Raw genomic sequence first — 13,270 nt, forward strand, 5'->3', positions numbered from 1 at the left:
CTGATCTACGAGGGGTACCCATTAGTGGCCCATGGTTTCCCAGGCAAAGGATACCCCCTACTTAGCCGTCCTTGGAGTAGGATGGGAAGGAGGCACCTGAAATCACCACAGCACATATGGGGTAAAGCATACGAAAGGATATAAAGTGACATGGAATTATATGAATAAAACAAGGCACGTGAATATAAAGTGCAACATTAGTAAACTGTTAGATATTGAAGTAGCAGGATGCATCAGTCAATGAATACCCGAAGTGCTATGTGTCAGTCCATGTACATAATGTATTGTAAGCTTTTCTGGGTAAGTGGAACAGCAACTCCTTGTGAGGCATTTACACCAATAAATTCCCAGATCATAGCCAAAAATTATATACAATATCCACTTTTATTGAAACACATAAAATACATAAAACCAGAAGGAAAAAATACTCCAGTACTCAATCATATAACTTGCTTTATGGGTATATATATATTGCACGTATATCATTAGTATTACCCAATTTTCATACAGAGCATAAAATAATAAATTATAGCAAAAAGAAGGGGGATATATATTTTATCATAGTGGGAAAATCACCTATCATAAAAACAGTATAAGGTTCAATGCCAATCTCCTGTATATGTGCTATTTCCAACCCCACAGCTACTAACTATTAACAAATCACATCCAATATGCTCAGTATTGCACCTGATGGTGCGTTTACACGTAACGATTATCGTACGAATTTGCGCGATAACGATCAATTCGAACGATAATCGTACGTGTAAACGCAGCGAACGATCAAACGACGAACGATACATCGCTCATTTTGATCTTTCAACATGTTATCAAATCGTCGTTCATCGTTCGCAAAAAATTCGCAAATCGTTCCGTGTGAACAGTCGTTCGCCGATTTAACCAATGTGTGAAATAGGCTTAAGCGATCGCAAAATGAATTTTCCGTACGATATATCGTACCATCTAAACGCTGCTCGTTATGGAAAAAAAATCGTTACTCCCACATCGTTAATCGTACGATCGGGCCAATTATCGTTACATGTAAACGCACCATTACCCATTTTGTAAAGCAAGAGACCCCAACACACGTTTCGTATCTTCCTCAGGGGGCGCTCCCTGAAGAAGATACAAAACGTGCGTTGGGGTCTCTTGCGTTTACAAAATGGGCTTATGCAAAGCGATCTGAGAATTTTTTAGCGAACAGCCAACGATGTTTTGAGAACATGTTGAAAGACCAAGATGAACGATTTCTCGCTCATCGCTTGATCGTCCGCTGTGTTTACACGAGCCAATTATCACTCAAATGGGATCATTATAGTGAAAATTCGAACGACAATTGCTCCGTGTAAAAGGACCATTAGTCTTCAGGAGGACTGGAGGTTGCACACCTGTTGGTATTGTCTTAATCTGTAGACGGTGTGGGGTTAAAAGGCTCCTGCTTTGATAACTTTAGGCGAGTAACAGCTGCAGCCTACTTACCTTTCTCGCCAAAGGCTGGTGTGTACTCCACAATCTCTCCCACTCTAAGGGCCCTTTTACACGGAAAGATTATCTGACAGATTATCTGCCAAAGATTTGAAGCCAAAGCCAGGAATGGACTATAAACAGAGATCAGGTAATAAAGGAAAGCCTGAGATTTCTCCTCTTTTCAAATCCATTCCTGGTTTTGGCTTCAAATCTTTGGCAGATAATCTGGCAGATAATCTTTCTGTGTAAAAGGGCCCTAAGATTGTGTTTGGTAGCAGGCTTTGTTTGACAAGCAGGTACTCTCTAGAGTAATTGTCTATAACAAGGCCATACTCTCTTGTCTTGTCAAACTTGTATACTGTTCTCCTTCTTCGCCCTAGAGAAGGCTCACCTGCTTTAGGTCTCTCCGGGCACCTAATCTTGTTCAGCTTCAGCAGTGGAGGCAATAACAGGGTTTCTCACAGGCCCAGGGTCTCACGCAACACGCTTGACCACCACCAAATGGCAGGAGGGCAAGGCACAGTGCTCACCTGATGTTGGAAGGCTCTTGAGCAGTTTTTGGACCTCTGGCTAATCCCCAAAGATCCACTCTGACAGGGGTGGCGTATATGCTTCTGGCGGTTATCTGGTGGTTGCAGTGAGGGGTGCTACTCTGGCTCTGACTCTTCATCACACACCAGGAGGGCATAATCAGTTTCAGTGTCCCAGCTGTGTGCTGGAGATGGCAGTCTCTGTGCAGTGGGGATCAAGGGAGGCAATGGCTTGATTACCTGCGGAGGTGCAGGATGTCGGTACTGGCAGCAGCTGCATTTGCAGCCATAGAAGCGAAGGGAAATCAGCTGTGTTGAGGGTGGCAGCCGAGCAAGGGCACAAACAGCAACGTTGAGGACCTGTGCCACCGAGGCAACAAACCGGCATCTTCTCACCATGTGGGCTTGGGCAGTCCCGAAAATGCAATAAAAAGTTCCTGGCAAGGTGGCTGCCACCATACAGACTCTGGAAGTTGCGCCAGCTTTTTATGCAACCCTGTACAACATGTCTGTCTTTCAGTTCCCGCTTACGTTCTCTGGCTACTCTTTGTTTTTCCCCCTGGAGGCGGTCTCTGTACTTTTTCCGTGGAGCATGGGTTAAGAAGTTAACCTCTTAAGGGGAGAAGGCTCTGTGGTGCAGCACACCACTGAAGTCCCTACACAATGTACCAGCGTACAGTTTTCCACAGGCATTCCATAGTACATTGTAGGCTGAGTACTTGATCTTCTGCAATCCGCCCCCCACACACACACACAAGCACACACTTTTTCAAGACCACAGGGCGACACATTTGTAAACCACAAGAGTAATTGTAATCCACAAGATATTTTTAATCCACAATGTTAACAGACTTCCACAGCAATCCACTCCTGCAGTAGCACACCAATGCTATCACAGTGACAGTGGTGCACAATACACAGGCCTTTGGCGCCTTTTGTGCTACAAGTGTCTAGCACCGTTTTGAAATCTTGATAAGGATGCTCTGGCGCAACCACATAGAAAACACTGCACCACTTGTCACAGGGCCAGAGTGGTATATGCCCTCCCTGGGTCCATTTGGTATACACCCTAAAAAGCAATCAAAGTGATACCTAATCGAAGCAGTCAAAATAATATCTAGCAGTGATATTTAGTCATAGAAGCATGTTTGTTTGTTTTTTTTCATTCCAATTGAAAGATTCTTACAATATGCAAGATTTAACAGGGACAAGTAATAGTCAATTATGAAGCAACCCCTTTGAGTTACTTTCTTAGGGCCTACAAATAAAAAAAAAAAAACTAAAACCTTTACAGAACAAGACAGCCATAGCAGATTTGTATTTTTTGAAGCACATTATTCTCAGAGCTGTACTGTATACATCTTTTTTATTTACAGAGGTCCAGAACATGTAAACTTATATCAGCTTGGAAGGTCTAAATACAGATCCAGTAATGCCAGACCTATTGACCCGACAACAGCAGGTGCAAGCCGCTTCTTCTCCTGTAATGTCAGATTCCTGAGTGATATGACAGCAGGCTGCATGGACATACAGGCTTTATGTCTATGCGTGTGTCTAAGGTATGGAAAAGCTGCTATAACTGTGCGTTAAATCGCAGTGACACTGGGACCGGATGACATAACATTTATCTCTTTTGTTCCCTAAAGACCATTTTGTAGGCCTCATCCACACATCCATGTGCAGCTTGTAATATTTGGTCGGTTTGCTGACACCATATCATGGACTCAACACTTATTAGAGAGACGGACTCTCTGTATTATAATCCTTTATGATGTAGTGAGCTCTGGAACAGGCAGAGCACTACATTACTGGACTGACTAAGCTGTGTCACTTCAATAGTGTAATGCTCTGGCTGTTTGAGGTCTCAAAGATATAAAGAATTATGACACAGAGTTGCATCACTGATGGGTGTTCAATCTATTATATGCACTAACAAGAATGATATAAGGGCTAAATGTCTTATTTATCTAGCCCCAAAGCTCAATGCTGACAGTGGCATCTCCTACATGGATGCTGCATTCTTTGTGATTAAGAAGTAGGATTGGCAAGACTCCTACAATGCGGTCAGAAGAGTCAATCCATTGTCATTTCAGCCCAAGGCCTTTCTAGGCCGACACACTTTTAATTATCCTTTTTACTATTTTTGAAATAAAAAATGTTAAACTTAAAAAACAAAAACATATTTGGTATCACAATGGAAAAACAATTAATATATAACATTATTTATTCTGCATAGAAAAAATACCACATGGCAGAATTGTAGGATGTCTTTTATCACATTACTTCTAAGAAAAAATGAAATACAAAGCCGAACTATCCAAAATAGTACCAGTAAAACTACAGATCATGGAGCAAGAAACCAGCCCTATGACCAACAGACAGAAAAATTATAGGGGAAGGGTGTCCTTATATAATACAATGGTCTTCTTGGAAAAAAAAGGCTGCCTTTTGGTTCTGTATAAGAAAAAAGTAATTGGTCCTATCCTTAAAGGGAACCAATCATCTTCCTGATGGAGTGTGAACTAACCCCAGTACCTTATAACTGCCATGCATAGGTGTACAATAATGAGGGCACATCTGGGCTACTGCCTGAGGTCTTGAGCCCCATCAATGATAATGTCATCCATTTAATTGGATTGATGATGTAATCAATGATGTCATTGCCTCGTTGATGTTACTGATGATGTCATCAATTAGGTTGATAATGTCATTGGATCAATGATGTCATTAATATCATTGACGATGTCATCAATTATGTCATTGGATCGATGATGGCATTGATGATGTCATTGGATCGATGATGGCATAAATTATGTAATCGGTGATGTCATTGGATTGATGATGTAATCAGATTGATAATGTCATAGAAGATGTAATTGATTATGTCATCAATGATGTCATGAAATCGATGTTATCAATGTTGTCATTGGATATATGATGTAATCGGATCAATGATGTCATTGGATCGATGATGTTACCGATGACTTCATCAATTATTTCATTTGATCGGTGATGGCATCGATTATATCATTGATGTCATTGGATTGATGACATCATTGATGGTGTCCTAGATGATGTCATCTGATCAATGATGCTATTGGATGGATGATGCCATTGGATCGATGATGTCATTGATGTAGATAGGTTATCTTGATACAGACTTTAGTGTTTAATGTACTTGCAGATGAAAACAGCGGCACTCACCTCTTCATGCAATATGGTCGTCTATTGTATAGCAAATCACCAGGGGTGTTCCACAGGCGACGGCTTGTTTCATGCGTCATGCGCTTCTAGCGGCCTGATGTAACATGTGACATGTTACATGAGGCCAGTAGAAGCGCATGACGCGCGAAACGGGCCGTTGCCTGTGGAACACCCCTACTACTATTGTTTTGTCTCTTGCCCTCGCTCTGGTAGGGAAGGAGCTGGCATGCACAGCATACTCCTGTGGCCGCCCCTTTCATAAACACAGGAGGATGCTGTGCGTGCCGGCTCCTGCCCCATCAGAGTGGTGCACGTCGCAGGAGAGCCGCAGGCCGCATCAGGAGAATGCTGTGCGTGCCGCCTCCTGCCCCATCAGAGTGGTGCACATCGCAGGAGAGCTGCGGGCCGCATCAGGGGGTCTCAGAGGCCGAAGGTTCCCCACCCCTGCTTTAAACCTTTACAAAAATGTCTTGTCACTTATATCTCCTTTACACCTATCTTAAATCCCCTACATCAAATTCATATCAGATTAGGTACATGCAAATGTACCCTAGTGATTGGCCGGAACTTAAGGGACAGTGCTGTGTGCTTGCCCCCTAGGTTAAAATCTGTGCTAATTTATATGGATATTGGCCATTTAAAGCGACTCTGTACCCACAATCTGACCCCCCAAACCACTTGTACCTTCAGATAGCTGCTTTTAATCCAAGATCTTTCCTGGGGTCTGTTCGGCAGGGGATGCAGTTATTCTCCTAAAAAAAACTTTTAATCCGGCAGCACTGTGTCTAACGGCCGGGGCTTACATTTGTATATGCATTAGGCTGGCACACCCTCTCTGTCCTTCCTCCCCACCCTCCTCATCATTAGGAATGCTCCAGACAGATTGCTTCCTATTCCCCACCTGTGTGTACAATGAACATGGGCTGGATCGTTAAGACACCTCTACAAAGCTCAAACAGCAGTAAATGTTCCTGGATCATTCCTAATGATGAGGAGGGTGGGGAGGAAGGACAGAGAGGTGGTGCCAGCCTAATGAATATACAAATGTAAACCCCGGCCATTAGACACAGCGCTGCCGGATTAAAAGTTGTTTTTATGACAATAACTGCATCCCCTGCCGAACGGACCCTAGGACAGATCTTGGATTAAAAGCAGCTATCTGAAGGTACAAGTGGTTTGGGGGGGGGGCAGATTGTGGGTACAGAGTCGCTTTAAAATCCCTGTGCAGCATTTATACAATGGTGCCTTGGATTACAGCATAATTTGTTCTGGGACTGTGCTTGTAATCCAAATCCACTCTTAAACCAAAGCAAATCACTGAAATGCAGACAATTGGTTCCACACCCCAAAAGTAATGATTTTTTTATTTTAAATAACATGCAGAACAGATGAAATAATGAGAAATAACTGAATATGTCATATTAAAAGTCACTGTACACTATAGCAATCAGCACATGAAGTATAATGTATACTATGTGCATAATCCTGAAAAACAGCAGCAGTTTGTAGATATAGAATGGAGATGCAGATCCCCATAATGCAGTAGCGTAGTACAACAGGCTAGAATAGATAAGCAGGGCTGCTGTCAGAGGTCTGTGTGGTCACATGACAGCAATGGAGAAGGGGCGTGTGTTCAGCATGGACCAATCAGGAAGTGAGAATCACAGAGCTGTGCAGGAGGAAAGTGACAGAAACTTTTCTATACAGCAGTGTGAATGGCTGAGTGTAAGTGCAGGCACATTATAGCAGCAGTGTGTATAGCTGAGTGTGAGTGTAGGCACTTTATAGCAGGAATGGAGAGGATGGGAAACACAAGGGTTGACAGAGACTGCAGAGAGCATGAAGGAATAAGCAGGGCATATGTGGCACATGAATGCAGCACTCTCTGTCCGGGGAGGGGTTATAGCTATAAAAGAGATTACCTACACAGTCCTGTCCCCTGATGTAAGCCCCAGCCTGAAGTGGATCTGCCATGATTTGGAAGGTGAGGGAGACTTTCTGGGTCAGAGTACAGTGCTGTAGACCACCCTGTGCAGGCCATGCCCCTCCCCCACTCCCATCCAGTACAGGGAGCTTTTACACCAAAGCAATGCTCTTAATCTAAGTAACAATTTTACATTTTTAAAAAAATGCTCTCAATCCAAGTTACTCTTAAGCCAAGGTACCACTGTAGTTCACATAGCCTGAGGACATGTTACATAGCCCCCTCAGTCAGGTTATTTGGTTAGCATGCAGGGTCAGTTGGGGCGTGGTTAGTGGGGTGGGGGCACTGCTAGAGGGGAAGTGGTTAGCAGGGGGCCCACAATTTCTGAACAGCCCAGGGCCCATGATACCCTTAGTCCACCCCTGCTGCTGGGCATAGCTCTATGACACTGTGCCCCGCAGCTATAAGGTACTGGGGCCAGTTCACTCTCCATCAGGGAGGTGATTAATTCCCTTTAAGGGGGCTTTCACACATACAGGATCCGCAGATTTGATGGTGCAGATTTGATGCTGTGTTGTTATTTAGATAAAATCCACTGCGATACGGTGTGTGTGTGAAGCTACCCTAAAGCGGCACTATCAGCAGGTTCAGGCCAGTGAACCTGCTGATATGAGCCACCTGCTATTTACCTCAGGATTCCGGGGCTGTTCTCCTTATTATCGGTATAGTGGTGTTTTGCTGATATGCTAATTAGCAGTTTGAGAGCATTTGGGGCATTCCCCATGCTCTCGGGGCACCCGCTCGGGCCACCTAGCCTGCCACCTCTCGGCCCGCCCACTATGCATATTCATATATACATAGTTAGGCCGCTCGTTACAGGCTGCTTTCTGCACATGCGCCATAACAAGCGGCCTAGCTATGCATATATGAATATGCATAGTGGGCGGGTCGGGAGGAGGTAGGCTTGGGCGGCCTAGAGGGTGCTCCGGCAGCATGGGGAACGCCCCAAATGCTCCAAGCACACTAATTAGCATATCAGCCATTAGCCGAAAACACCACTATACCGGACCGCACCGGAATAAGGAGGACAGCCAGGGAATCCAGAGGTAAATAGCGGCTTGCTCAAACCTGCTTTTAACATGTCATAGAGACGTGCCAATCAAAAAAAGTTCACCAGCACCTTAGTGAAAATAGATGTGGCCTCTGGTAGAAGTGTGGGATGCACGCAGGTAGTCCCCCAATCCCTGGTGAGCCCACTATAGACTTGAAAATGGAAAAGTCCTACAGCATCCAGAAGTAGAATAAAGTGTGTTTATTCACACATCAGGGTATATATACAGCAAGCTGCTCTATGTATATACCCTGTTGTGTAAATAAACACACTTTATTCTACTTCTGGATGCTGTAGGAATTTTCCATTTTCATGTCTTGGAGACATGTCAAAAGTTTTGATCGGTCCAGATCTGAGTGTTCAGACCCGTACCAATCGTGAGAATGAGCCGGGAGAGGACCACGCTATAGTGGGGTCTGCTCCTTGGCGCTGTGTCAGTGGAAGAGTGGGGCTCCATAGACTTACATTAGGAGCCTGACTCATGACGTGACGCAGAGCCGGAAGAGGAGCACTGGCTGGCTCTCGTGATCGGTACAGTTCTGAATTCTAAGAACCAGATTGATCAAACGTTTGACACGACTCTATGACATGTCACAAGTTTTTATAAATGTCAGTGACACTTTAAGAGGATAAGGGCAATGCAGGGCAGTGATGTCTGGGTGTCTGGTCTGTGTTTCCTATGAGGGCGGCTGTCACAAAGAGCGATCCATCAGCAAGCAGAAGTATAGGCCACACTGTATATTTCCCATTCCCGCAGAATCCCTCAGTAGTGGCTTTCCAGCAGTGTGACTGGAGGGGTAATGGCGTATGAGCAGCAGTGCTGGCCGCTGAATGAACACCGTGCTCGGCTTCTCTATCTGCAATGATACATAACGTCCCTCACTATTTAGAGCAAATACCGGGAGGGACAAATCAGGTAAAACGGTCGCACATTGTACCGGCTCCGACTACACGTGCAGGGTCATTCTCCTGTCGCCGCCAAGCTACAGGTTCTTAGCGACCGTTACCTAAGCAACCAGCGCATCCTGCTACTCGCAAAACATAGAGCGCTCCACATGACGCCACGCCCACTAGCCTATAGTAGGTAGCATTTACACTAGGGGGCGGGGCAGAAGCTTGGAGTGACAGGTGGAACGCATGGAGAACGGAAGCGGAAGAGCGGCAACTGTCACTTGTAGAAGTGTGATAGCCGGCAAGATAGGGGGAGAGGGAGGTCGGCAGCGCGGGGTGAGCGCGGCTAATGCGTATATAGTGTATCCTGCAGCGACACAGCGAGAGAGAGGCCATGCGCTTATGTAATGCTCTGTGGGTGTGTGAGCCCGGCACGTGCTCCTAGTTCTACCAGCCTGTATTGTGGTAAACTTTACATACTAGAGTAAGGAACACGTGATTCTCTATACATTCTGATTGAACTGACTTTAGGCTGCTGATCCCTTGTCAGTCATGGACCGATCCTCTGTAGCCAAAGTGGGGGCGGTGGCCAGTGCCAGCATGTGTGCCCTGGTGGCCGGGGTGGTGCTGGCCCAATATATATTCACAGTCAAGAAGAAAACTGGAAGGAAAACAAAAATCATAGAAATGGTGAGTACTATGCTGCAATCTATGTGGTGTGTGTCACAGGTGGGCATACACCTGTAATATGCTGCTTCTATGCTGTAGGAGATAGCACTAACACTGGAGCCATGTGATGTGTGACCCATGACCCCACATGCAGGCTTTACCTAGAGTTATGGCCTGAGCCAACAGCAACAGTAGGATCAGAAGGTACAGCTCCTCTGGGATGTGTGTACAAGTGACATCTACCTTGTTTACATTTCCCATTCAGTATCCTGAGCCCTCAGTTCATGACTGAACAGGATCCTGACAGCAGGATCTGTTCTTACAGACCAGACAACCCATTTACCCGTAAGGCAGGGCTCACACTAGAGAATAATGAGGACACCCTTTTGCGTCTGTTTGGCTGCAAGCCCCAGTTCAACCGTGGGTCTGCCAGGTGTCATATCAGGTTATCAGACCCACATCAGGCCAGGATGTGTGGCCCTAATATGGACACCAAACTGTATCTGTAGTTAACTAGTACAAACCTAGCCCAAGGACATTTTTCTTTCTGACAGGATACCAAGCTACAGATGACCTAGTAGTCCTATTAATAACAGGGACAGAGGACTTGTGGTGAGGTGCCAGTAAATCCTGATTGACTTAGACAGAGTGACATAGAGAACCCACACAAACACAAGGAGGCCATATAAACTACATAGTGGCTGAAGTATGGATGCAATTCAATCCAAGAATCCTGTTCTTCAAAGGAACCATTATAACCACTGTACCACCATGCCACCCATTGTTTCGCTGTGAAAATGTCTCCCTAAAGTTCAATACCAGTAGACCGCTATATTTTGCAGCTGTGGCTATGGCATAATCATAATCACATATTGTAATATACAAAAGTGATCTATTATAATAAAATATTTTGCCATTTAAAAAAAAAAATAAAAAATAGGGCTTAAAAAAATCCTTGATTTATGATCATTCTCTTTTTTTGGTTTGGTACATGAGGTCATTAAGGATGTCCACATTGTGGGGTGGGGGGGTCAAGCAGGCCAAACAGCTTTGTTATTTTCAGGGCATCCAGATCCAGGGCCACATAGTAAGGTATACTCAATGAGGGACATTTATGAAGTCCAGCGTTTTTTTTACATGGGGCTTACAAATGTCCCCGAAGCTTAGGGGATTTATGTAGAGGCGAACTACACCTTTAATTTGCAAATACGCAGCACCGTGGATGATTTTTTGCGGATCGTGAATTTCATCCTTAAAAATATACTGAATGAGGCCTTTGTTTCCCACTACTGTCTGACAGTCTTTCTCCCATAGAAATATGAAGGATTCTATTAGTTACTAGTTTTCTGTGCTCTTGGCCTTGCCACAGTAACAGAAGGAAGTTCTTACTTGTTCTAGGCAGAAAGAACACGATTACCTGTGTTGTGAAGAATGTCCAATGTCATACATTGCTCCTGAGGATTGGCCACAACCTCAGGCTGATAAATCTTTGCAGATGACAGCAGACATGACTTACCTGTTATGATGGTGACTCTAGGTTGTGTACTCATGCAGTAAACATGCTCCCTATCAACACCCATTCACATAATTATCCTTATTGTAATTCTGTCATTCAGACTGACTGCTATATCACGTGTATATAAACAGCAAAATAAAGCAATGTTTAAGTGAACAGGGCCAACCTGCAGAGAAAGTCATTATGATAAATAAGATCATGGGCTTCAGGCTCCCAAGGGTATGTGGCAGTGCAATGCCCCCTAGGAGGCAGTGTATACAATACTGCACAGTAAGCTGCACAGCCCTGGCTACGGGTAACTTTATTAACTTCCACCACAAATATTCAGGCCCGGTTATCCAGAAAGAAAGAGAGACATAAAAGCATCACAACAGTAGAGCACACCTGATATATACAAATGCTTTTATTTTTGAAGGGCTAACAGATTAAAAATATTTAAAACAAACACATGTCCATTTGGTTTATTATATCTAGATGACAACACAGTTACTAAGCAAAATAAGCTGAAAACCCAACAGTAATGCCAAATCTGCAGATGTAAACGTAATAAGCTTAGCCCTCCATGGGCTTGCAATGAATCCCTATACAACCTGTGTGCCGTTCCAGGTGCCATAGTAACAATAGGTGAGAAGACCCCATGTGTTACGCTGCCACATGGCAGCTTCCTCAGGAGTGGGTATACAAGGTATGGAGCCCATATTTATAAACAGAACAGTAATACCTCTGTTCCCGAACATCTTGGTATTCAAACAAAATTTTCCCCTTAAGTTTTGTTTAATACTCGGAACATTATGAGGGGAATCCCCGCTCTGAATTGGTGTTCCCGGCAGCAGAGGCAAAGAGAGAGAGTCAGGAGCAGTAGTTATTTGAACTTGCCTCGCCACCCTTGTTTCTCCCCGCTGCGTGGAACAGCTCCTCCAGCCCCTGGATCTTTCTGCAGGCTGCCAGCCGCCCGCCTCAAGCCCTGGCCGCCACTCGCTGGTAGGGCAGCTGCCGTCAGAGCACACATTGCCCCTGCTGCGGGGAACACCCGTTTAGGGGAATCTCCGTTCAAAACGGGTGTTCCCTGCGGCCAAGGCAGAGAGAGGCAGACAGTAGCGGCTGTTTAAACTTGGCCCTGGCTACTTGAATTTGGCACCGCGGTGGGCGTGGGATGGCAGCAGCCTGGTGATGGGTCCCAGAAGGTCGGGAAGGCCAATAGAGGTGAGTCCTGTAGGGGAGAGGCAGCGGATGGTGTATGCTCTGGCGGCAGCTGCCGGTCCAGCAAGCAGCAGCCAGCCAGGGCTTGAGGAGGGTAGGCAGCAGCCTGGAGAAGAGGGCCTGGGGGAGCTGTTCCCCACAGCGGGGGAAAAGCAAGTTTGGTGCAGTTCAAATAGCTGCCTGCTCCTGCCTCTGCTTGTATTTTTGGGAAGTGTGCGCAGAGGTTGTGCGGACCAAACTGAACTGCCCACGAATGATGACGTGGCTGCACATGCTCTGACAAGTCTAAGGATCCTTTTACACACACAGATATCTGACAGATTTTTGAAGCCAAAACCAGGAATGGATTTGAAAAGAAGAGAAATCTCAGTCTTTCCTTTATGACCTGTTCTCTGTTTACATTTTGTTCCTGGCTTTGGCTTCCGTTATCTGTCAGATATCTGTGTGTGTAAAAGGACCCTTAGTCCAAGTCTCGCAAAGGGGTAAGTTTCACTATAGTACCCACATTATTTAAAAAAAAAAACAAACGTTTAATATGTCAGACAACTAATACAACGCCCACCGACCATCGCTCTGCAGCCTGGGTTACCCAACACCATTTTTGCAACAGACTCTTTATCCCAGAAGATAGATAACATGTTCAGTCATGTCAGTGTGTGTTTGGCAGCCTGTCAAAATGGTATGACTATGTATAGCCCAGTGTGTTCCCGATGGCCCCCTGACTTTAATGTGCTGACTAGGGTCCATTTCCTAAACCTATC

At 45.0% G+C, this 13,270-nt stretch overlaps 1 protein-coding gene across 1 annotated transcript in view; it reads left to right on the forward strand.

Annotated features, from left to right (window-relative positions):
* The first annotated feature begins 9,411 nt into the window (after positions 1–9,411).
* NT5C3A (5'-nucleotidase, cytosolic IIIA) overlaps positions 9,412–13,270 on the forward strand; it is a 33,968-nt gene continuing 30,109 nt past the window's right edge. Inside the window, exon 1 of the mRNA XM_069958446.1 lies at positions 9,412–9,814. Within this exon, the coding sequence (XP_069814547.1) occupies positions 9,677–9,814 (138 nt within the window). The 5' untranslated portion in view covers positions 9,412–9,676. The remainder of the gene's footprint in view (positions 9,815–13,270) is intronic.

This window comes from Dendropsophus ebraccatus, chromosome 2 (genome assembly GCF_027789765.1).
Source record: "Dendropsophus ebraccatus isolate aDenEbr1 chromosome 2, aDenEbr1.pat, whole genome shotgun sequence".
In the NCBI taxonomy this organism is placed as follows: domain Eukaryota; kingdom Metazoa; phylum Chordata; class Amphibia; order Anura; family Hylidae; genus Dendropsophus; species Dendropsophus ebraccatus.